Here is a 26,612-nt window from a genome sequence, read left to right on the forward strand (position 1 = left end):
TAAACCAAGCGTGTGTATGGGGCTTTTCAGTTGTGTAATGGAGAAGTTTAACAGCATGGCACTGTACTATTTCAAATGTAGGCAGTTTCACCTACCCACCATTGTCAAAATAAAATGCAGTAATGGTAAGATACCCTTCTTAGGATCCCTGACACCCAGGGCCAAAAGGATATTATGAGTAGGGAAGAGTAAAGTGACTTCAGCAAAACTTATTTTATAGCAACATTTTAGGATTTCTCCTAAAAACTCTAATTTTCACCTAAAGCTCATCTACAGGGAAAATATATATATATTTTTTTTTGTGGAGGAGTTTGTAAATTAAAGGGGTTGTAAAGGTTCATTTTTTATTTTATAAATAGGTTCCTTTAACCACTTAAGGACCGCCTAATGCCGATATACGTCGGCAGAATGGCACGGCTGGGCACAATCACGTACCTGTACGTGATTGTTAAATGCCCAGCCGTGGGTCACGGGCGCGTGTCCGCGACCCGGTCCGAAGCTCCGCGGCCGCAGGACCCGCGGACCCGATCGCCGCCGGAGTCCCGCGATCGAGCGCCCCGGAGCTGAAGAACGGGGAGAGCTGTGTGTAAACACACCTTCCCTGTTCTTCGTTGTGGCGCTGTCATTGATCGTGTGTTCCCTGATATAGGGAAAGGCGATCAATGACGTCACACGTCCAGCCCCGCCCCCCTACAGTTAGAAACACATATGAGGTCACACTTAACCCCTTCAACGCCCCCTAGTGGTTAACTCCCAAACTGCAATTGTCATTTTTTACAGTAAACAATGCATTTTTATAGCTTTTTTTGCTGTGAAAATTACAATGGTCCCAAAAATGTGTCAAAATTGTCCGATGTGTCCGCCATAATGTCGCAGTCACGAAAAAAAACGCTGATCGCCGCCATTAGTTGTAAAAAAAATTTTTTTAGATAAAAATGCAATAAAACAATCCCTTATTTTGTAAACGCTATAAATTTTGCGCAAACCTATCGATAAACGCTTATTGCAATTTTTTTTACCAAAAATAGGTAGAAGAATACGTATCGGCCTAAACTGAGGGAAAAAAAATGTTATATTTGTTTTTGAGGGATATTTATTATAGCAAAAAGTAAAAAATATTGAATTTTTTTCAAAATTGTCGCTCTATTTTTGTTTATAGCGCAAAAAATAAAAACCGCAGAGGTGATCAAATACCACCAAAAGAAAGCTCTATTTGTGGGAAAAAAAGGAGCCAATTTTGTTTGGGAGCCACGTCGCACGACTGTGCAATTGTCAGTTAAATTGACGCAGTGCCGAATCACAAAAAGGGGCCTGGTCCTTTACCTGCATTTTGGTCCGGGTCCGGGTTATTTTCTAAATAGGTTCCTTTAAGCTAATGCATTGTTGGTTCACTTACCTTTTCCTTCGATTTCCCTTCTAAATGTTTTTTTCCTTTGTCTGAATTTCTCACTTCCTGTTCCTCCTCAGTAAGCTTGCCCCCATCATCCGAGCCGTTCTGGCAGGGGGTTAGTTAGCCAGAACAGCTTACTGAGGAGGAACAGGAAGTGAGAAATTCAGACAAAGAAAACAAAGAAAAAAAACATTTAGAAAGGAAATCAAAGGAAAAGGTTAGTGAGCCAACAATGCACTAGCTTAAAGGAACCTATTTAGAAAATAAAAAACAAACCTTTACAACCCCTTTAATAAAGATAAGGGGACGGATCCAGGATAGAAAAGAGCTTCCATCATCTTCTGGAGCTATTAAAAGCCCAAATCTCTTATTTTCCTGCATAGCCCAATACATGCTGTGATTGCATTGGTTGACCCTTATTCTATTTAATTGCACCCTCCCCCTAGTGGAGGGCACTGATGTGGGATCTGGGAGATTTCACTCTACAGCTATGAAACCGGTCATACTGTAGATCAGGGGAAGGCAACTTAAAGAGATGGAGATCTACTTGAACAAAACTGATGAAGTCAAAGATCACTGGGCACAGTGTCCTGTTGTTAGGGCCGGTTCACACCAGAACGCAATGCCAGAAAGGCATGTTCCCTGTGTGTATCCTGCACCATGTTCAACACGCACTGCCTTTGTGATCTACTGCGGGTAAAGATACATTGTTAACCCCAAACGTAGATTGCAAACACAGTGCACATAAAAAAAGAGTGCAGGGTTCAGGAGTATGTTACGCCCAGAATGCAGGGATCAGGAGTGTGTTACGCTCAGAATGCAGGGTTCAGGAGTATGTTACGCTCAGAATGCAGGGAGCAGGAATGTGTTGTGCTCAGAATGCAGGGATCAGGAGTGTTACACTCAGAGTGCAGGGAGCAGGAATGTGTTGCGCTCAGAATGCAGGGATCAGGAGTGTTACACTCAGAATGCAGGGAGCAGGAATGTGTTGCGCTCAGAATGCAGGGATCAGGAGTGTTACACTCAGAATGCAGGGATTAGGGGTGCGTTACCCTCAGAATGCAGGGTTAAGGAGTGTGTTGCGCTCATGAATGCAGGGATCAGGATTGTGTTGCACTCAGAATGCAGGGATCAGGATTGTTACGCTCAGAATGCAGGGATCAGGGGTGCATTACCCTCAGAATGCAGGGTTAAGGAGTGTGTTGTGCTCATGAATGCAGGGATCAGGATTGTGTTGCGCTCAGAATGCAGGGTTCAGGAATGCATTACCCTCACAATGCAGGGTTCGGGAGTGCGTTACGCTCAGAATGCATTGCATCCTACCTGTGTACATGAGACTGAGCAGCACAGTTCTGAACGGGGGGCGGGAGCAGGAGCTGGCCAAGTGACTTTTCATATTAACAAGCTGGTGGTTGCTTGCTTGGTCCTAAGTAACTAATCACCTGCGGGTTAACTAGAAAAGTTAACTTGGCCAGCTCCAGCACCTGCCTTCTGTCCTGTGCTGTGCTGCCTCTTACTCTCCGCTGTTCAATGATGACAGCAGCAGAGGAAGCAAGATGGAGAGAGGAGGACCAAAGGCTCGGCGGAGGAGGATAAGGGCAAAGACCAAAAGCTAGCAGTAGGAGGTGAGGGTCGACGGCGATGACCGGTTCCCGGTCTACCTGTCACCTACCAGTGGTCAATAGGCAGTCCGCGATCGACAGGTTGCCGACCCCGATAGTGGTCATTAATTGGGCATCCAGTCCTTCTTCAATAGTACAAACAAACTGGGCAAATAGTTTAACAGTTTAAGCGTTTATGTAGTACATGTTTTATTTCATGCCAACATATATCTCCAGCTAACCGGCGGGAAAATCATTCCATAGACATCCCATCATCTCCTAGTCCTGGCACCCCCAGATTATAGTCTATGGCCCGGATTCACATTCAGCGGCGCATAGTTATACCGGCGTAGCGTATCGAATATACGCTACGCCGACGTAGCGCAGAGCGGCGACCACAGTATTCACAAAGCACTTGCTCCCAACGTTGCGCCGGCGTAACGTAAATTCGTAGGCGTAGGCCAGCCTAATTCAAAGTAGGTGGAAGTAGGCGTGATCCATTTAAATGAAGCGTGACCCCATGCAAATGATGGGCCGAACGAACGGCGCATGTTCCCTCCCGTGGACGCATCCCAGTGCGCATGCTCAGAATCACGTTGAAAATACTCCCTAAGATACGTCGAATCAGTGCCTACGACGTGATAGTAACCTACGCCCATCCATATTCACGTAAACTATGTAAAATACGACGGCTGTTCCCTGGTCCATACCTTTGCATGAGTTGCGCCTCATAGATGGGGAATAATAGTAATAATAATAGTTTTGTTCTGTTCAGAGTGGAGAGCAGTGACTGCCAGTCACTGCTCTCCACTCTGCTCCTCCAGCGCTCACTGGAGCACTGGGCTGGGGAGAGGGTGGTTTCAGCTGGCTCTGGCTTTAACTTGCACGCTGACAGGCAAAGCCAACTGTCAATCAGGCAGCTGGATGGCTCCCAACAATATGGTCAAGATCCTTTCTAGCCTGGAGTGGCTCTGCCTTGTCAGCTGATAAGGGGAAATAGCCTGCTATCAGCTGACTTTAGGTAACATCCCTTTTATAGGGAGACTTGATCGATGACGTCAGACCTACAGCCACACCCCCCTACAGTTGTAAACACACACTAGGTGAACCCTAACTCCTTCAGCGCCCCCTGTGGTTAACTCCCAAACTGCAACTGTCATTTTTACAATAAACAATGCAATTTAAATGCATTTTTTGCTGTGAAAATGACAATGGTCCCAAAAATGTGTCAAAATTGTCCGAAGTGACCGCCATAATATAGCAGTCACGAAAAAAAATCGCTGATCGCCGCCATTAGTAGTAAAAAAAAAAAAAAACTATCCCCTATTTTGTAAACGCTATAAATTTTGCGCAAACCAATCGATAAACGCTTATTGCAATTTTTTTTTTGCAAAAATAGGTAGAAGAATACGTATCGGCCTAAACTGAGGAAATTTTTTTTTTTATATATGTTTTTGGGGGATATTTATTATAGCAAAAAGTAAAAAATATAGAATTTTTTTCAAAATTTTCGCTCTATTTTTGTTTATAGCGCAAAAAATAAAAACCGCAGAGGTGATCAAATACCACCAAAAGAAAGCTCTATTTGTGGGAAAAAAAGGACGTCAATTTTGTTTGGGAACCAAGTCGCACGACCGCGCAATTGTCTGTTAAAGCGACGCAGTGCCGATCGCAAAACCTGGCCTGGGCATTTAGCTGCCTAAAGGTCCGGGGCTTAAGTGGTTAAAAATGGCACATCTAAGTATGCAGGCACCCGGGGTAAAGCTGTCCACATAAACCATGCCCCGTACCACCGGCTCTCACCGCTGTCAGTCTGCAATCATGACCGGGAAGACTACCCTGCAGTAGAACGATCTGAAAGCGAGGCTTGAACCACTCGTTGAGCGCAGCGTGGAAGGGGCAATGAAGAGGATAGTCTATGTGGACAGCTTTACCCCGGATGCCTGTATACTTAGATGTGCCTGTTTTAATCCTCAACCATGTGAGTTTCTAAATGTTGTACCTTCATTAAATGTAACTGCATTGCTACACTTAGAGGCTCCTCTCTTCTCTTTTATACTCAGTTGTGATTTGACGCTACTTGTATATCAAGACATCGCTTGCATATCAAGTCAAAATGTATTTAAAAATGTTGCTTGTCTTGCAAAATGCTCTTAAACCAAGTTACTCTGAATCCAAGGTTTCACTGTGTTTTTATATGTGTTCTATCACTTCTGCAGGGAACATCAGAAGCAAATGGAAGACCTGCAGAAGGAAATAAGTCGATTGGCAGAGGAGGCTCAGTTGCTGCGCTCACAGCTGAAGAGAGATAACAGTTCCAGACAAGTGAGATCACTAGCAGTATTGTATCACTGGTGTTACTGTATTGCAGACCAGGATTTTCCCTACTCCATTTCTGCCATAAGACCTCTAAATGAAATATGCTGGTACCATGATCAGGATAATCTGTCTGGGGAAGTTTTATGGGGATTACAGCAGGCAAATCGGACTAAGCCAATGCTGCAATTAAGGCTTCTGTTGTAGTTCTCCTTACAAATACACAGGCATTCTGGAAGATGGTGTGTGAGAGCTGTTACCCAGCTTTGTATTCTTAACCACTTAACCCCCGGACCATATTGCTGGTCAAAGACCAGAGCACTTTTTGTGATTCGGCACTGCGTCGATTTAACTGATAATTGCGCGGTCGTGCGACGTGGCTCCCAAACAAAATTGGCGTCCTTTTTTTCCCATAAATAGAGCTTTCTTTTGGTGGTATTTGATCACCTCTGCAGTTTTTAGTTTTTGCGCTATAAACAAAAATAGAGCGACAATTTTGAAAAAAATTAATATTTTTTACTTTTTGCTATAATAAATATCCCCCAAAAATATATAAAAAAAAATATTTTTTTCCTCAGTTTAGGCAGAAACGTATTCTTCTACATATTTTTTGTAAAAAAAAATCGCAATAAGCGTTTATTGATTGGTTTGCGCAAAAGTTATAGCGTTTACAAAATAGGGGGTATTTTTATGGCATTTTTATTAATATTTTTTTTTACTAGTAATGGCGGCGATCAGCGATTTTTTTTTTTTCGGTACTGCGACATTATGGTGTTCACTTCGGACACTTTTGACACATTTTTGGGACCGTAGGCATTTTTATAGCGATCGGTGCTATAAAAATGCATTGGATTACTATAAAAATACCACTGGCAGTGAAGGGGTTAACACTAGGGGGCGGGGAAGGGGTTAAGTATGTTCCCTGGGTGTGTTCTAACTGTAAGGGGGGTGGCCTCACTAGGGGAAATTACTGATCTTCTGTTCATACATTGTATGAACAGAAGATCAGCATTTCTCTCCCTGACAGGACCGGGAGCTGTGTGTTTACACACACAGCTCCCGGTCCCCGCTCTGTAACGAGCGATCGAGTGTGCCCGGCGGTGATCGCGCCCGCACGGGAGACGGAAAAGAGCGGATGGGCCCCCCTAGTGGCCTGCGCGAGAGCCGACGTATAGCTACGTACTCTCGCGCAGGGGAGCCGACCTGCCGCCGTAAAACGACGGCGGCTGTTCGGCAAGCTGTTAAAGGAGAATTCTAACCTTCTAGCAATGCATAGGTACCAAATGGGGACAAAATTGATGGAAAGATGTCTTTCTGGGGAAAACAGGCAAAACAATATCTATTGATGTAGCAACACGACTCACTGGGGATAGCTTCCAGACTTGTCAGTGGACTAAAGCATCAAACCCCTTGGAAGAGTGAAGAATCCAGCATTCACATAATCCTGGCATGCTCAACATTTTGAAGAACAGGGGCCACTTAAAGTGTTACTAAACCCACAACACTAAACTCAGTCTGTATATGCAGTAAAGCAAGGGTAGGCAACCTCGGCCCTCAAACTACAAGTCCCATGAGACATTGCAAGACCCTGACAACCACAGGCAATACTCCAAGAGGCAGAAGCATGATGGGATTTGTAGTTTCACCACAGCTAGAGGGCCGAGGTTGCCTACCCCTGCAGTAAAGCATGCTTGTTATGCTCACTGTGGAACCTAAGGGGTTAATCATCCGCATTGTGTAAAAATCTGTTTGATCCTGTCTATTCTGATCCTCCCCTGCTTCCACTGTCCCCCTGATAATTTCCTGATAACACAGAGTCTATAGAGTCAGGCTACACATGCTCATTTTGGTGTGTATTGCTAGAGAGTAGGGTTGTCCCGATACCAATACCAGTATCGGTATCGGGACCAATACCGAGTATTTGCGGGAGTACTTGTACTCCCGCAAATACCCCCGATGCCTAAATAGAATACTTGCCCCCCCACCGCGCGGGGAACATTAGAGTCAGCTTTCGTTTGAATAGCTGTTTTCCCCGCCGCGCATAGACACTCCCCCTTGCTCGGGATTGGACGGATCTGTCCAATCGCGAGCAAGGGTGAGTGTCTCTATACACAGCGCGGCAGGGAAAACAGCTTATTCAAACGAAAGCTGACTGTAATGTTCCCTGCGCGGTGATTAACGCGGCGGCGGCATCATTTAGGTACGGGGGACATGGCTACATGTGGGGGGACATGGCTGGATATGTGGGGGACATGGCTGCAATATGTTTGGGGACATGGCTGCATATGTTTGGGGACATGGCTGCATATGTTTGGGGACATGGCTGCATATGTTTGGGGACATGGCTGCGTATATGGGGGACATGGCTGCAATATGTTTGGGGACATGGCTGCAAATATTTGGGGACATGGCTGCAAATGTTTGGGGACATGGCTGCATATGTGGGGGACATGGCTGCAATATGTTTGGGGACATGGCTGCAATATGTTTGGGGACATGGCTGCAATATGTTTGGGGACATGGCTGCAATATGTTTGGGGACATGGCTGCATATGTGGGGGGACATGGCTGCATATGTGGGGGGACATGGCTGCATATGTGGGGGGACATGGCTGCATTTGGGGACACATTTAAAAAAAAGTATCGGTATTCGGTATCGGCCGGCGAGTACATAAAAAAAAGTATCGGTACTTGTACTCAGTCCTAAAAAAGTGGTATCGGGACAACCCTACTAGAGAGGTTTTTCTTTTCTTGGGAGGGTGCATGTGATCAGCACTGTCCAGACAGAGGGTCAGGGGTCTTGCTGTCTAATAGGACAGTCAGAAAACTCCTCCTACAAGCTTTAACCAGTGCTTGGCTGAACACTTATAGAAGTCAAAAGACTGCTATATACTGCTGATGAGAAAAGGTATTTAGCAGTTTATATTTACCAAAATAATTGCATTTCCATGTTCTGTGTACTGTGGGAGACCAGATATAGTGAATGCAGGTTCCTGGGTTTAGTGACACTTTAAGTGATTTGGTAACCTGTCAGGACCACAATGAAATGAGATGGTTCAGAATTTCACATTTTTTATTTTGAATAGCATAATGTAGATTTTGGAGATACTTTTATATCCCTTTCTGGCTTTATGCAAGTCAACAATTCTTAATCGTAGGTCTTTTGAGAGCTCTTTTGTGCGAGGCATCATTCACATCAGGCAATGCTTCTTGTGAAAAGCAAACCCAGAACTGGTGTGTGTTTTTTATAGGGCAGGGCAGCAGTAACCAACACCTCCAATCTCATCTCATTGATTGGACTCCAGTTGGCTGACACCTCACTCCAATTAGCTCTTGGAGATGTCATTAGTCTAGGGGTTCACATACTTTTTCCACATGCCCTGTGAATGTTTACATGGTGTGTTAAATAAAAAACATGGTAACATTCAATTATTTGTGTGTTATTAGTTTAGGCAGACTGTGATTGTTTATTGTTGTGACTTAGATGAAGATCAGATCACATTTTATGACCAATTTGTGCAGAAATCCATATCATTCCAACAGGGTTCACATACTTTTTCTTGCAACTGTATATAACTGGCACAGAGAGGAATGCTTTTTTGTGTGTTTTCCAGTCTAAATATGTTTACAGTTTCTTTTGAGTGGATGTAGACCACCTTTGTAACCATATTACATGTATTGGCATAGGAGTGTGGAAAATGCAAGTCCTTGGCGGCAGCATTGGAAGACAGCCGGGTACAAATCAAACTAAAGAACAGAACAATTGAGGAGCTCCAGTCACTGTGCCGAAGGTTTCAAAATCAGCTCCAGGAGCAGGTATGCCATTTTTTCTTATTACATCTGCTAATTCTTGACTTTTTATTTTAGACTACATACAAAAGAAGCAACTATATGTTATAACATGTTAGACTTGGTTAAAGGGGTTGTAAAGGTTCGTCTTTTATTTTCTAAATAGGTTCCTTTAAGCTAGTGCATCATTGGTTCACTTACCTTTTCCTTCGATTTCCCTTCTAAAAAAAATTGTCTTTGTTTGAATTTCTCACTTCCTGTTTGTCCTCAGTAAGCTTTCCACCATCATCCGAGCGGTGGAAAGTCATTTAGAACAGCTTACTGAGGAGGAACAGGAAGTGAGAAATTCAGACAAAGAAAAAAAACATTTAGAAGGGTAATTGAAGGAAAAGGTAAGTGAACCAACAATGCACTAGCTTAAAGCAACATATTTAGAAAATAAAAAACGAACCTTTACAACCCCTTTAACCACCTTAGTACCGCACGCCGTCAAATGACGGCGGGCGGTATCCTCTCTTGTTCTGACAGGACGTCATATGACGTCCTGTCATTAGAGGCTGCTAGGGGGCGCGCACGCGCGCCGCCGGCAGCGCGCGCGCACCTGTCGCGTTACTGGGAACTGTGTGCGCGTGCCCGGCGGCCGCGATGGCCGCCGGGCACCCGCGATTGCCCGGTAACTGAGCGGGGACGTGGAGCTCTGTGTGTAAACACAGAGCTCCACGTCCTGTCAGGGCGAGAGGAGACCGATCTGTGTCTCTTGTACATAGAGACACAGATCGGTCACCTCCCCCAGTCACCCCCCCTCCCCCACAGTTAGAACACTAAGCAGCACTAACATTTAACCCCTTCCCCGCCCCCTAGTGGTTAACCCCTTCCCTGCCAGTCACATTTATACAGTAATCAATGCATATTTATAGCATTGTTCACTGTATAAATGTGAATGGTCCCAAAAATGTGTCAAAAAATGTCCGATGTGTCCGCTATAATATCGCAGTCCCGAAAAAAAATCGCAGATCGCCGCCATTCCTAGTACAAAAAAAATAAAACATAAATCATAATTATGTCCCCCTATTTTATAGGCAATATAACAAACCAGTCACTATACGGTTAATGCGATTTTTTTTTTAACAAAAATATGTAGAAGAATACGTATCGGCCTAAACGGAGATAAAACATTTTTTTTTTTAAAAAATGGGATATTTATTATAGCAAAAAGTAAAAAATATTGTGTTTTTTTTCAAAATTGTCAAGAAAGCTCTATTTGTGGGAAAAAAAGGACGTCAATTTTGTTTGGAAACCACGTCGCACGACCGCGCAATTGTCAGTTAAAGTGACGCAGTGCACGAAGCTAAAATTTAGTCTGGTCAGGAAGTAGGTTTATGTGCACAGTAGGCAAGTGGTTAAGGTGCGTACAATTAAATTGCTTAATACGATGAAGGAATTATGTAATCGTCCTCTAAAATGTGTTTTTGGCATTTTGTGTTTTGGTAGTGTTATGCCCTGTACACACAATCGGTTCATCCAATGAAAACGGACCGATGGATTTTTTCATCAGATATCCGATGAAGCTGACTTTCATAAGTCTTGCCTACACACCATCAGTTAAAAAAAAACTTTTGTGTCAGAACGCGGTGACGTAAAACACAACGACGTGCTGAGAAAAATGAAGTTCAATGCTTCCGAGCATGCGTCGACTTGATTCTGAGCATGCATGGATTTTTTAACCGATGGACTTGCCCACAGACGATCGTTTTTTTTCTATCGTTTTTTTAACCAGATAATTTTAAGTTTTTTCACCGATGGAAAAAAAAAACGATGGGGCCCACACACGATCAGTTTGTCCAAGGAAAACGGTCCATCGGACCGTTTTCATCAGACGAAACGTTTGTGTGTACGCGGCATTACAGCTGGCATTTAGTGTATCCATAGCCAGAAATTTCCTTTTAGTCTTGTATAGAGTCAGGTTCTTTTTTGTGATTTCCATGTCCCCAAAAAGATACCTTGGAGGTAACAACAGAATATGCAAAGCATGAATCAATTCCTAGGAAACTGAGAAGAGGCAAGAAAGCAAAACTTGTGGTGGAGTGTTTAGTGGCTACGGTTTCGGAAGGCGAATTTGTTTGTAATTACTGAGGGGAAGCATTAAAAACTTTATGGGGTTTCTATTCCTTCCCCACTTTAAAAAAAAAAGTATTACCTGGGCTTACACTTTTAAGCCCTAAATAGGTATAGCTGAATTGAAAATGTCACCAAATTTGTATTGCTTGTTTACAGTTTCTTGTGTCTACTTGTGATACTGAGCTATTCATCTATTTGTTTCTAGGAGAAAGTGCAGAAATTGCTTGTGACCAAAAACAAAAATGTGAAATAGCCAGCAAGAGCGCCTGTAGAGAACGGATATATCACACTGAAGGACTGTTACTACTCAAGCTTCGTAGTGTCACTGCAGGAACGTTGCCAGGATCACCTTGTGTCTTCATTTTACAGTGATCTGCTATGATTTGGATGCAGATTGTTTGAGTATCACTATATTTTTAATCCATGAATTCAGGTCAATATCAAAAGATAATAAAAACTGTATTTTTCAATGTGTGCTTTTAAGTAGTGATTTTTTATTAAGCGGACATTGCTCTTCAAGCGGAAGTAAAGAAAAGTGAATACCCTGCGCTGCCTATAGTGCAATAATGGTAGCTGCTAACACAGCTTATTCAAAAAAGCAAAAGTGACAAAAAAGATATATAAGTGTAGCGCTTAAAGTGATATGTTAAATATCAAAATACCATGATATATATAATAAAATTTACACAGAAATGAATAAATGTGAAACATAAATAAACAGTTTGTGCAACCCTTTGGGAAGAGGGTAATACCAATAAATGAATAATGTAATATACTTGATGTGATATCCAGTGAAATCAAAGTCCAACAAAACTTAGTGTTCAAAATAATTAATAGTATTGAAGTTCATTATTTCCACATTTCATCCAAGTGAGTGAGAAAAAATGAAGAAAATGCGTGACTTGTAGAGCGATAAGATCCCACCACCGGTAAAAGTGCAGGCTTACCAGAACTTATTGACCCCTAGTGGCGTATGCCAAGAGAGGTCAATCAAGGCTTATTATGACGGATGTCAAAACACGATCCTTAGCCAGGAATTGTAGACCCAATTGGATGATGTATCCGTAGATGGAATAGATCCCCAGAGACAGACTGGAACCTGCACTGGTGTAGGGCTCTCACAGCCAATTGGTTCAGTAAAATGGCGGTGCATAAGAAAGAGAAAAGAGAGGTGGCCACATAGCGTAACTCCGTATGCTAAAAAATAGCGAGTTTATTCACAGTTGACAAACTTACATTTGGCTGTTGTAAAGATTTCTTGCATGCAAAAATGGGGCGACAGTGGAGTCCTCCCGACGCGTTTCGTGGTCAAAAGCACATCGTCTTGATGTGCTTTTGACCACGAAACGCGTCGGGAGGACTCCACTGTCGCCCCATTTTTGCATGCAAGAAATCTTTACAACAGCCAAATGTAAGTTTGTCAGCTGTGAATAAACTCGCTATTTTTTAGCATACGGAGTTACGCTATGTGGCCACCTCTCTTTTCTCTTTCTTATGCACCGCCATTTTACTGAACCAATTGGCTGTGAGAGCCCTACACCAGTGCAGGTTCCAGTCTGTCTCTGGGGATCTATTCCATCTACGGATACATCATCCAATTGGGTCTTCAAGCGGAAGTAAACTCATTAACAAAAAAAAAAAAACACGAAAGGTAGGCTTTTTATATGAGGGACCAGTGGTAGCCTGTCTATACAGTGCGCGGGGGAGAAAAAATTCTCCCCCCCCCAATCCATGCACGTGGCCCCTAATCTGCAAGCGGGGTGCCAGACACATGGATTTCAACAGTTTTTTTTTTTTTTAAGCATGTGATTGGAGCCTAAGGGCCAGATTCTCAAAAGAGATACGACGGTGTATCTCAAGATACACCGGCGTATCTCTGTTTTTGGCCCCGGGTATCTATGCATCTGATTCCTAGAATCATTTACGCATAGATACGGCGTAGATCCGACAGGTGTAAGTCACTTACACCGTCGGATCTTAGATGTAATTCTACGCTGGCCGCTAGGTGGCGTTTACGTTGATTTCTCATTTGACTATGCAAATGAGCCTGATACGCCGATTCCCGAACGATTTTGAGCCGCCTCGTCGTCGTTTACGTTGTTTCCATAAGCATAAGGTTACCCCTTCTATATGAGGGGTAACCTTACGTCAATCCGCCGTATGCCATGTTAAGTATGGCGTCGGGTCAGCATCGTCTTTTTCAGTCGATGACGTCGTTTTACGTAGTTCGCGAATAGGACTTTACGTCAATGACGCTCACGTCGGCTTCATTGACGTTTTCCGTCGTGAGCTGGAGCATGCGCACTGGGCTATTTTTACGGCCGGCGCATGCGCAGTTCGATGGGCGCGCTTAATTTAAATACAAGCCGCCCCCTTTGAATTATGGGCCATTTACACTACGCCGCTGCAAATTACGGAGTAAGTGCTTGCAGAATACGGCACTTGCTCCAGTAAGTTGTGGCGGCGTAGTGTAAATGTCTTACACTACGCCGCCGCGGATTCTATGTGAATCTGCCCCTGAGGCTCTAATTGACTTAAAAAAAGGGTGAGCTCAGGGCGCAGTTGTGTGACAATAATGAATTAATATACGCTATTGTCTTCCTGATTCTCCTACCAGCCAATCAGGAAGTGGGTCCTGAGACCCGATTGGCCAGTCTCAGGACCCACTTACTGTTCAGACAGGAGGAGAAGCAGTAGCCCTGTAGCGAGGAGCAGCAGCCCTACCCCCAGACGGATCCTTGTCACCTGCTTAAGGTAAGGAGGCCTCTGTCCGTCTCCCGCGTGCACGGGGGGGGGTTGGAGTGATCGCCGCCTTCACATCCGTCTCCCATTGGGGTTTTATTGAGTGTGCAATGAGCCACACATGCACAGTCTAGTGTACAGTCTCTGCATGCTTTTGTGTTAGAACTCCCATGCACATGCAGGTTATGTCATCCCGGCACAGACAAATTAAAAGGCCAAAGGCTCCGAACACATTGCAGCGTAGGGTGGTATCGGTTTGCTTGGTAAGTCTGCCATAATGCGCAATTATGCTGTACTTAGTACCACAGTATGTCAAAACGCTCCTGGGGGCCCAAATATATTAATTTAAAGGGATTTGAACTAAGCACATATATATGTTGTATTTACTTGTTCATCTCCAAAGAAAGCTCTAATTGTCGTTTCTCTCTGGTGCTTTGTTCCTCTGTTATCAGCACGACGAGTCACTTCTGACAAGTTCTCCAACACATAAGATAATATGAGCTAAAATTTGTGTTGGGGAGGTAGAAAAGCAGGGAGCTTGTCTATTCGGAATACAGCTCTGCATGTTCCTTCATTCCTCTGCCTATGTGGAGGGTGTGTGTCCCTTTCCTCCAATCAGCTCTCACACAGTGTGACTGCAGCCTCTTCTCTGCTGCTAACAGATGAAGACATTTTTAACAGGATCTGCACTTGTGAAAGGGTGTAGAGAGGGGAAGACTGCAGTTAAAACAAGTAAAACTTATGTAGGAGGATTTGTTTTATCTCTGTGTATCTTACGAGGCTATTCACTTCAATGGGCATATGTGAGGGATTACATCCACCCTAATGTGGGGTTTACCTCTGCTTTAGGCTGGGTTCACACTATGTGCGGCCGCAGGGCACAGCAGGTGGGGGGGGGGGGGTCAACATTTTAGATCCATTTTTTTTTGGCTGAATTTGAACCTGAAACAGAGCCAAAGATGCACGGGAGTCTTCTCCTGTGCGCTACGTGGCCGCCTCAGGGATGTGAGAACCAGCATCCATTCAGAGCCCTTCACAGTCTCCTGTCATGCGAAGTGAACGTATTGCATTCGCAATAGTGTGAAACCAGCCTCTTGTGTGCAGTTGGTTTTGCACAGTGGCCTTGATCCTCCTCTTCTGGGGTCCCTTAGCGGTGCTTCTCCTCTTCTCGAGTGCCCCATTGGAGAGCCGCTCTCCCTCAGGGCACTCATGCAGGCACGCTCCCGTGTCCTGCTGCTGCGTCCATTGACACAGACAGCAGGACTCGGCCCCGCCCCCAAGTCATTGGATTTTATTGACAGCAGCAGGAGCCAATGGTGCTGCTACCAATCATCTAAGTAGGACCCGAGACACTGGACAGACCAAGTTCATGGGGCTGTATGCATTCAGGTGAAAAACCTTGAGGGTTTACAACCCCCCTTTAATGTCCAGCTCCCCCACTTCCCAAACAAACAAAGCAAATTAAAAACATTTAAACAAGAATGGAAAGAAAAAAAAATACACTCATACAGGTTTGAGGTTGAGCCCACTGAATGTCTGAGCATGCCAGAAGCTGTGGCGAGAGGTATTTTTTTCTCCTAAAGTATACATTTTCTAAAAAATAATTCTCCTTTGCATTTTTCTTTGTGGGGTGGCGGGGTAAGCAGACCATGCATTTTTACACAAAGTCTGTATTAAATCTATAACACCGTAATAGTTTGTATAAAAAAAAAGGTAGTATGGAATCAAAGGCTTATGTACAAAATGCGTACATGCATATGTCATTTTGAAGTTTGAAGCTTTCAGCTTTTAGCACAGTTTTGATTTACTAAATGACTTACACAGGAATGGAGATCTATTGAAAACTCATTTTGATTGGCCTTTGCTTAATTTGTTTGATTACCACCTCAATTTCGGTAGTTTGCTCGCTTGAAATTTAAAATAAAAGTGTCAGATTGTGTGACTAAGAACAGATTGAAAACCACAAAGCTGCCAAAAAGATCTTTACATCTATCAACAACTATATAGTACAAGGGTCTGCTTTACTGGTACTACACGCAGTAATGCAAGGCTTTCTCCCTGGTGTGGAGAAAGCCTCTTAAGGGGGGAGGGGGCGAGCAGGAGGGTCAGGACACTCTCTACTTTGCAGGTAGAGAAAGGAGCTGTGTGTTAGTGGGCATCCTGATACTCCTGCTCGCCCCCTCCCCCCTCAAGAGGCTTTCTCCACACCAGGGAGAAAGCCTCCCATTACTGTGTGGAGTTACAGACAGAAGAACAGGAAGTGAGGATTTCTCAGAAGAAATAAGGACATTTAAAAGCAAAATGGAAGGATGAGGTAAGTGAAGGAGGACTGCACTAAGGTAAAGGAAACTATTTGGGGGGGGGGAATCCTTTACAACCCCTTCAAGCTAGGATAGGGCTAGAACATTTTAGATTGGGGATTGGTCATTGGCTATTTTACTTTGAGTAATGCAAACTGCAAATGGGACTTCTTATGGCTTTTTTTCAACAATGGCTTTCTTCTTCCACTCTTCCATAAAGGCCAAATGTGTGGAGTGCATGGCCAATAGTGTTCTGTAGACAGATTCTTCCACCTGAGCTGCAGACCTCTGCAGCTCCTCCAGTTACCATGGGCCTCTTTGGCTGCTTCTCTCATTAATGCTCTCCTTGCCCGGCCTGTCAGTTCAGGTGGACGGCCATGTCTTGGTAAGTTAGCAGTTGTGCCATACTCTTTCTTTTTTCGAATGATGGCTTGAACAGTGCTCTGTGAGATGTTCAAAGCTTCAGGATATTATTTATAACCTAACCCTGCTTTAAACGTCTCCACAACTTTATCCCCGACATGTCTGGTGTGTTCCTTGGCCTTCATAATGCTGTTTGTTCACTAAGGTTCTCTAACAAACCTCTGAGGGCTTCACAGAACAGCTGTATTTACTAAAATTAAATTATACATAGATGGACTCCAATTACTAAATTAGGTGACTTCTGAAGGCAACTGGCTCCACTAGATTTTAGTTAGGGGTATCAGAGTAAAGGGGGCTCAATACAAATGCATGTCACACTTTGATATTTATTTGTAAAAAAAATTAAAACCATTTATAATTTTCCTTCCACTTCACAATTATGTGCCACTTTGTGTTGGTCTATCACATAAAATCCCAATAAAATACATTTACGTTTTTGTTTGTAACATGACAAAATGTGCAAAATTCCAAGGCACTGTCTTCATCAAAGCTTTTACCATTTGGCTATAGTTTGGGAGTCCGAATAGTTATCTTATCTCCCAGTTTCCCTTTCTGTTTGTGCCATTTCAGCCTAGATACAATTATGGGCTAATGGTCGTTTTTGCTCTATATGGGAAAATTACAACTCTGACTCTACTCGGGTAAGAGACAGAGTTTCAGAAATCTACTTGTTTGGGTGTTCCTTCGTCCTCAAAATTAAAATTGATAGGTATAGCTCACGTGACCCTTTATAAACTTAAAATAATATCTATTAAAATGGGTCATGTGCCTCAGTTAGTGCTTATCAACATTCCCTATCTCCAGGCAGTCATCTTGCTGGTTCGTATCCTCCCCTATGGTCTTCTGGTATCCACACGGATTATCCTGTTGGTGCAAGATCCAAGTTAAAATAATAAGTACCTCAGGTGAAAGAGCCTCCCGAGTAATCCATAGGCATTTCTGTACATGTGATCTGTAAAATTTAATATAGCAATGATGTATTTTTGTTAGACGTTCACTTTTGGCATATATTCTTCTCCGATGTATGTACAGTGCCTTGCGAAAGTATTCGGCCCCCTTGAACTTTGCGACCTTTTGCCACATTTCAGGCTTCAAACATAAAGATATAAAACTGTAATTTTTTTTGAAGAATCAACAACAAGTGGGACACAATCATGAAGTGGAACGAAATTTATTGGATATTTCAAACTTTAACAAATAAAAAACTGAAAAATTGGGCGTGCAAAATTATTCAGCCCCCTTAAGTTAATACTTTGTAGCGCCACCTTTTGCTGCGATTACAGCTGTAAGTTGCTTGGGGTATGTCTCTATCAGTTTTGCACATCGAGAGACTGAAATTTTTGCCCATTCCTCCTTGCAAAACAGCTCGAGCTCAGTGAGGTTGGATGGAGAGCGTTTGTGAACAGCAGTTTTCAGTTCTTTCCACAGATTCTCGATTGGATTCAGGTCTGGACTTTGACTTGGCCATTCTAACACCTGCATATGTTTATTTGTGAACCATTCCATTGTAGATTTTGCTTTATGTTTTGGATCATTGTCTTGTTGGAAGACAAATCTCCGCCCCAGTCTCAGGTCTTTTGCAGACTCCATCAGGTTTTCTTCCAGAATGGTCCTGTATTTGGCTCCATCCATCTTCCCATCAATTTTAACCATCTTCCCTGTCCCTGCTGAAGAAAAGCAGGCCCAAACCATGATGCTGCCACCACCATGTTTCACAGTGGGGATGGTGTGTTCAGGGTGATGAGCTGTGTTGCTTTTACGCCAAACATAACGTTTTGCATTGTTGCCAAAAAGTTTGATTTTGGTTTCATCTGACCAGAGCACCTTCTTCAACATTTTTGGTGTGTCTCCCAGGTGGCTTGTGGCAAACTTTAAACGACACTTTGTATGGATATCTTTAAGAAATGGCTTTCTTCTTGCCACTCTTCCATAAAGGCCAGATTTGTGCAGTATACGACTGATTGTTGTCCTATGGACAGAGTCTCCCACCTCAGCTGTAGATCTCTGCAGTTCATCCAGAGTGATCATGGGCCTCTTGGCTGCATCTCTGATCAGTCTTCTCCTTGTATGAGCTGAAAGTTTAGAGGGACACCAGGTCTTCGTAGATTTGCAGTGGTCTGGTTCTCATTCCATTTCAATATTAATCGCTTGCACAGTGCTCCTTGGGATGTTTAAAGCTTGGGAAATCTTTTTGTATCCAAATCCGGCTTTAAACTTCTCTACAACAGTATCTCGGACCTGCCTGGTGTGTTCCTTGTTCTTCATGATGCTCTCTGCGCTTTAAACAGACCTCTGAGACTATCACAGTGCAGGTGCATTTATACAGAGACTTGATTACACACGGGTGGATTCTATTAATCATTAGTCATTTAGGTCAACATTGGATCATTCAGAGATCCTCACTGAACTTCTGGAGAGAGTTTGCTGCACTGAAAGTAAAGGGGCTGAATAATTTTGCACGCCCAATTTTTCAGTTTTTTATTTGTTAAAAAAGTTTGAAATATCCAATAAATTTCGTTCCACTTCATGATTGTGTCCCACTTGTTGTTGATTCTTCAAAAAAAATTACAGTTTTATATCTTTAAAGCCTGAAATGTGGCAAAAGGTCGCAAAGTTCAAGGGGGCCGAATACTTTCGCAAGGCACTGTATATATTGCCTTTTATTTTTAGTGATTTTGCATGCAGTATTTCTAAAGTCTCCTGAAGAAGCCAGTGATTGGCAAAACATGTTGAGCTGCATTGTATTAAAACTTTAAACTTCTATTTATAATAACAGTTTGGCTATTTTTATAATAATTGGTGTTGGCACCTTGAAAATCCCATTTGTTTCTCTATACATACGTTTTGAATTTCTCAGGGATTATCCTTTTGGTGCAAGATAGTCTTTTTTGGTTTATTAAAGTAATTAAGGAGTACCTTAGGGGCCTTTGAGTGTCAGACACCAGGAAACTATACTTTTGTTAGCCGAATCTAGTGGCTAAAAAATGCATTGCTTAAAAAGGAGTTGTAAAGACAGAATTTTTTTTTTATCTTAATGCATTAAGATAAAAAACCTTCTGTGAGTAGCAGCACCCCCCAATCACCTACCAGATCTCCTTCTCTCTCCAGCAATGTCCACGATCCCCTCAGCCATCCAGTACACTTCTCCTGATTGGCTGAGTCAGAGCAGTGGCGCTATTGGCTGTCAAAGTCAGCCAGCCAATCAGGGCAGAGAGGGGGTGGGGCCAGGTCAGGGCTCTGTGTCTGAATGGATACACGGCGCTCTGCCTCAGCTTGGGTGACAACCTGCTGGCTGAGGGGCACTGAAAGGAGGGAGGGACTAGGGCTGCTCTGTGCAAAACCAACTGCACAGAGGAGGCAATTATAACATGTTTGTTATTTGTTTTTTATAGCGAGACTTTACAATCACTTTAAGCTGACATTACAATCTGAACAATATTCTTTGTATCACCCAACAATGGATGGATGGATGCATGCAAACCAAATGCAGTGTTTAGGCAGACCCTCACATTATAGGTTGTTGTGAACCTAAAAAGGATACAATTTGATTGTAAAGTTTATGGGCAGCTTTACCCTTCAAAATGTTCTGCTCAGCTCAATACATGTGCATGACAGCTTGAATAGAGGATATCACTTGCATTTACTAGACAGAAGAATGGAAGATGTCATACAAGCATTAAAAGCGTGGAACAGCCAGGCAACAAGCTGCATCTCATGCAATAACAGTATTTGCATGATGAGACCTTATTCTGCCCATACATTTTAGAATATGTAAAATATAATTATAACATGTAGATTCCAAGCTTCTGTCCTAAAGCTGACCTTCACCCTCATTTTTGCAAATTACATAAATCTTTTCAACACTCTCCTTTCACGGAATTGCGCACATTTATTTTCCTTTTGCTAAACACCATTTTTTTCCAAGTTCTCCTCCCTGAACTTCTGTATTTTTCACTTAGACGAGCATGTCCTCACTGTAGTGCTTGCACATGTGCACCCTCTACCTGTGGAATCATGATATTTACATATTGCCGATACCATGGCAATATGATTCCCTGGCTAAAGCATCACAGTGTTGTAAAGGCTCAAGGTTTTATGCCTGAAGGTAAAAAACCTCATCTGTGCAGCAGCCCCACCAAATCCTTACCTGATCTTCCTGCAGCCATGTGGAAGAAAGAAGAGCGATCTGTATGTGAATGGACACAGAGCAGCTTCGATCCTTCTCTTGTCAGCTCCTTTGCTGGTGCTTTTGGCCCCTCCTGCTGAATGCCCCCAGCGCAAGCTGCTTGCTCTGGAGGCACTCAGCAGGAGGGAGGGGCCAAGAGCACCGGCAACGGATCTGACAAGAGTAGAATCGGGGCCGCTCTGTGCAAAACCACTGCACAGAGCAGGTAAGAAAGCCTTTAACCACTTGAGACCCGCGCTATTGACAAAAGAAGTCAACAGCGCGGCTCTCAAGTGCCAAGTGGACGTCTTATTAAAAGCATTACCCGCGCGCGCCACTGGGTGGCGCGCAGCGGGTAAACACTGTCCCGGCGCATCGCTGAAGAGCCGATACGTGTACCTGGCGGCCACGATGTCCGCCAGGTACCCGCGATCGGCGGTGACACAGCAGGTGACAGCAGGGACGTGGAGCTCTGTGTGTAAACACAGAGCTCCACGTGCTGTCAGAGGAGAGGAGACCGATGGTGTGTCCCTTGTACATCGGGACACAGCATCGGTCACCTCCCCCAGTCACCCCCCTCCCCCCACACAGTTAGAACACACCCAGGGAATACATTTAACCCCTTCCTCACCCCCTAGTGTTAACCCCTGCCAGCCACATTTATACAGTAATTAGTGCATTTTTATAGCACTGATCGCTGTATAAATGTGAATGGTCCCAAATTTGTGTCAAAAGTGTCCGATATGTCCGCCGCAATATCGCAGTCCCAATAAAAATCGCAGATCGCCGCCATTACTAGTAAAAAAAAAAAAAAAAAAAAAATCATAATTATGTCCCCTATTTTGTAGGCGCTATAACTTTTGCGCAAACCAGTCGCTTATTGCGATTTTTTAATTTTTTATACAAAAATACGTAGAAAAATACGTATCGGCCTTAACTGAGAAAAAAAAAGTTTTAAAAAAATAAAATAAAAAAATGGGATATTTATTATAGCAACAAGTAAAAAATATATATTTTTTTAAATTGTCACTCTTTTTTTTGTTTATAGCGCAAAAAATAAAAACCGCAGAGGTGATCAAATACCACCAACATAAAGCTCTATTTGTGGGGAAAAAAGGACGTCAATTTTCTTTGGGAGCCACGTTGCACGACCGCGCAAATGTCAGTTAAAGCGACGCAGTGCCGTAAGCTGAAATTTCGCCTGGGCACGAAGAGGGTTTATGTGCCCAGTAAGCAAGTGGTTAATATCACTTTAAGGGTGGCCATACATTATACAATTTTCTTGTACAATTGCCTACCCGATTCATACAAAATTAAAAGCGTTTTAGGCTTGACCTCATATGATATGGTTTTGGTAAATCTAAAAGAAAATTGTATAATGTATAGCCAGCCTGTGTAGGATCTTCTATATGCAATTAGTGGACCTCCAGCTGTTGCAGAACTACAAGTCCCATTAGGCATAGCAAGACTGACAGCCACAAGCATGACACCCAGAGGCATGATGGGTAGTTTTGCAACAGCTGGAGGTCCGCTAATTGCATATCCCTGTTCTATTGCATCACAGGGGTTGACAAAGAATACCAGAAAGTAAAGGGACAGAATCCTCTGCTCTTACTGCAAATGGCCGCCAGGATATGACCAGGGAAGAGGACAGCTAAAAATATTGACGAAAACAACAGCCTTCATTTAGCAGTAAATAATATACATTTTTACATTGGCATTTTACATTTTTAATGGTGTCTGCATTTTACATTTTCACAATTTGGGTAAAGTAATAAAATTATTATCGTGTGAATCCGCCTGTGCAGGGAAATGTGATCCTTATCTGGATACATCAGCAAACCAGAAGCGCCGTGTAGCTGGCCTGAACATTGAGACACAATATATACAGAAGATCTGTGTTCTTTTAACATTTAAGATACAATTTTTTACAGATTAAAAAAATTTCAACAGTTCAAACTTTCCTCAAAAGTGCCAGTTACAAATTAACATTTAATCATATTTTTCCTTACCATCATTTCAAAAGAAGACAAAATGCATACCCGTTGTTGTACTGTATGTGTTAGGAGCGAGTGATCAGTAGTAACAAAGAAAAGTAAAAACTATGGAGGCCGATAGAACTGCATTCCTCCTTAAAATACTAGCTGCCTGGCTAGTATTGAGTCACTGAAAATCAGAACAGACACAGGAAAGTCAAAAGTCCTTATCTGTCGGCTTGTTCACTTAACTGACTCAAAGTCAGCAAGCATGAGAGCCAGTCAACTAGCATTCTCAAAAAGATGAAATCATCAGCGGTAGACTGCATGACAGAAATACTTTATAATAACAAAAGGGAGCATTTTGGCGCCAGGTACCGTATATTTCCCACAAATAACACTCACGTTTCCAACATAAAAACGGGACATGTTGACTTATATTAGACCCAATTTTAGGCACTCTTAACACTGGCAAGTGCCGTAGCTCAATGATACTTTATCTTGCAAAGTCCATATTAAGGTTGGCCATACACATTTCGATCAGCTAGTACAGGGGTGTCAGACTCCATTTCATTGTGGGCCGCATTAGCATTACGATTACCCTCAAAAGGGCCGGTTGTATCTGTAAGATTAGATGTCCAACGCATTCCCTCACCTTTACATAAGATGTCAAGAACCACCCCACCATCAGAAGTTGAGTCCCCCACTCTCCCTTACATCACAGTGCACCCCCCTTTCCTTATGCTGCTGCTGGATGCATTGCTTGAAAGCAGAAAGTAAGGGTCTGGAGTAGGACCAGAGGAGGACTGGAGCTCTCCTGCAGCGGCAGGAGAGGTGTGAGGGCCACATGAAATAGCCTGGAGGGCCGGATTCGGCCCGCAGACCTTGTGTTTGACACCTATGAGCCAACACCACTGTCAGAATTCACTGATCAGTGGCTGCAGGTGCTGACCATCCAAACATTTTCTGATATCTCTTACACACTGACTAAATTCAGCCAGCCCCTGTTGGTCCAGCCAAATTTCAATCAGTGTATGGACAGCTTAAAGTGGAGGTTCACCCTATAAAACATTTCTAACACTACATCCAGCCCAGTTCTGCAAATAAAATTACACTGACCTTTTTTTTTTTTTTGCCGTAGATCGCGTTTAGCCTTAGAATTCACCGCGGCTTCCGGGTAGGGAATCCCGCGGGAGTGGGCATTCCTATTGACATGCCAATTGATTGACATGCTAAACGACAGCGCATACAGCGCGTCACGACTTCCCGAAAGAAGCTCGGGTCGGCTCTATTCGGCGCAGGCTTCCTTCGGGAAGTCGTGACGCGCTGTGTGCGCCGTCGTTTAGCATGTCAATCAATTGGCATGTCAATAGGAACGCCCACTCCCGCGGGATCCCCTACCCGGAAGCCGCGAAGAATTCTAAGGTTAAACGCTATCTACAGCAAAAAAAAAAAAGAGAAGGTCAGTGTAATTTTATTTGCAGAACTGGGCTGGATGTAGTGTTAGAAATGTTTTATAGGGTAAACCTCCACTTTAAGGAGAATGCTAGATGGCTGCAGTACTGCATCACATTGATGAAAAACTCTACATTCATATTCAAATACGTGGCAAGTAGCACAGAACTGTCACTTTTAAACTAATGTGGGCATTCGTAACCTCAATCCTTTGTGCTGGTAAAAAAGAACACCCTGAAAAAAAATTGGGGTAAGCAAAAAAAAAAAAAGCAGAAGAAATAAAGATGTACAGCTTGTACAGTATCACTTTACTTACCATTCTATGTTATAATAGCTGCTGTCAGCCTTGAACAAAAATGTCAATAATAAAGATGGATGTAATATAGATGGCTGTGGCACACAATAATTTTTCGGGCATGAAAAAAAACGATGTTTCTCGGCATGTAGAAAAAACGAAGTTTTTCCAACTTTATCATTAAAACGACGTTGCCCACACACCATCGTTTTAAAAAAATGCTCTAGCAAAGCGCGGTGACATACAACACGTACGACGGCACTCTAAAGGGGAAGTTCCATTCGGATGACGCCACCCTTGGGGCTGCTTTAGCTGATTCCGTGTTAGTAAAAGACGATTCATGCTTTACTGTCTGTTACAGCGTGATGAATGTGCTTACTCCATTACGAATGGTAGTTTTAAAAGAACGAGCGCTCCCGTCTCATAACTTGCTTCTGAGCATGCGCAGGGTTTTTAACGTCGTTTTAGCCCACACACGATCATTTTCTACAACCCGAAAAACGACATTGTTTAAAAATGCAGCATGTTCGATTTTTTTTTTGTCGTTTTTCAGAAACCGGAAAATTATGTGAAGCCCACACACGATCATTTTAAATTACATTTTTTAAAAACAAAGTTTTTTTCATGCTGAAAAATGATCGTGTGTACGCGGCATTAGACCCAACAGCAGTTTATATCTCGACCCACTCCACCAAATTGGAGAGATCTCTTTGGGGGCCCCCTATAATACTAAAGGAACAAGGCAGAAACTGCAGCCACTGAGCTTCCCCACAGAAAGTAAGTGCCACTACTGTGCATCATACATCTCCAAACTGAACATGGGAGCAACAGCAGCTCCTTAGAGCCGGTTCACACTGGGGCGACAAGTCGCGTCCCGTTCTATTCAATAGAACTGTTCTAATAGGAGCGACGCAAGTCACTCTGACTTAGAAGGTTCCTGTACGACTTTGGGGGCGACTTGCATTGACTTCTATACAGAAGTCATTTTGCAAGTCGCCTCTGAAGACGTCTTCAGGACGCCTTGTCGAGTCGCCCCCGAAGTCGTGCCGCCCCTGTGTGAACCGGCTCTTAAGAGTGGAACTTCACTTTTCCAATCAACATTGATTATTTTTAATGCTTATGCTGCTAGCATTAGTAAATAGATAGGAAAGTATATTATATTTACTTGTTCTAAACTTTTTCTTTTTACATCTCTTCAGTTATTTCCTTGTTTCTTGCCTAGGCGAAAAATATCATACATTCCAGGAGTCTTCAGGAGAGAAGGGGGTGGGTTTTTCAGCTAAGCACACTCTCCTGCCTGCATGCTTGAGCTAAGGGCAGATGGATTCCAGGAAGAAAATTCTGCATGAATCATTTGCCCTTACTTAAAATGGCCACAACCAAAAAAAATGCTGGGGGGGGGGGGGGGTTCCAAAGTGATTTCTCAAAAAAAAAAAAAAAAAAAAAAAAAAAAAAAATGGAGATTATGGATGGGGGGGATTTGCTTTGAATATTTAAGGTTGAATTTAACCTCTTGGTGCCGACAGCAAGCAAATATACAGGCTCTCGGCACAGAGTGGCCGCAAATTTGTGTGCAATATTACAAAACAAGCTGTACTGAGAGCAGGCTCCTGGCAAACTAACAGAAAGCTCCCGACCGTTGTTTGCAACTGGGAGATTTCCGATCACATGACAGCCAATCACATGATCATAAACCCTGCCCGGCATCTGAAACCCCCTAAAAAGAGTCGGTAGTGTTTTAGGTTTGTGGTGCTTAGATGCAGTGAAGATCCGCTTTTAGCACAGCCCCCAAAGCCTCTCCCAAGGATAAAGATTACTGATGTCTGAATATTTCAAGATTGTTATGGACTTTTGCTCTAACTTTCTTATGCTCACGTAGAGAATTAACTTTTGGGTAAATGTTTCTGTTCTAATGGAATCAAAGTGCCAAAGTGAAGACTGCCAATAATTGCAAAGCAGGGCTGCACCAAGCGCTCAGGAGTTAGAATAAATTAAATGCGATGTACCATCATCAAATAGGATAAATATCAGGCAACAAGCGC

General features: G+C 43.2%; 1 protein-coding gene across 2 annotated transcripts in view; it reads left to right on the forward strand.

Annotated features, from left to right (window-relative positions):
• LOC120937705 (protein FAM184A-like) overlaps positions 1-11,686 on the forward strand; it is a 40,346-nt gene extending 28,660 nt beyond the window's left edge. For both annotated transcript variants that reach the window (XM_040351126.1, XM_040351125.1), the window contains 3 exons: positions 5,211-5,316; positions 8,995-9,123; positions 11,420-11,686. In XM_040351126.1, coding sequence (XP_040207060.1) covers positions 5,211-5,316; positions 8,995-9,123; positions 11,420-11,467 — 283 coding nt within the window. In that variant the 3' untranslated portion in view covers positions 11,468-11,686. The remainder of the gene's footprint in view (positions 1-5,210; positions 5,317-8,994; positions 9,124-11,419) is intronic.
• The last annotated feature ends 14,926 nt before the right edge of the window (positions 11,687-26,612 follow it).

Source organism: Rana temporaria, chromosome 4, assembly GCF_905171775.1.
Source record: "Rana temporaria chromosome 4, aRanTem1.1, whole genome shotgun sequence".
NCBI lineage: Eukaryota > Metazoa > Chordata > Amphibia > Anura > Ranidae > Rana > Rana temporaria.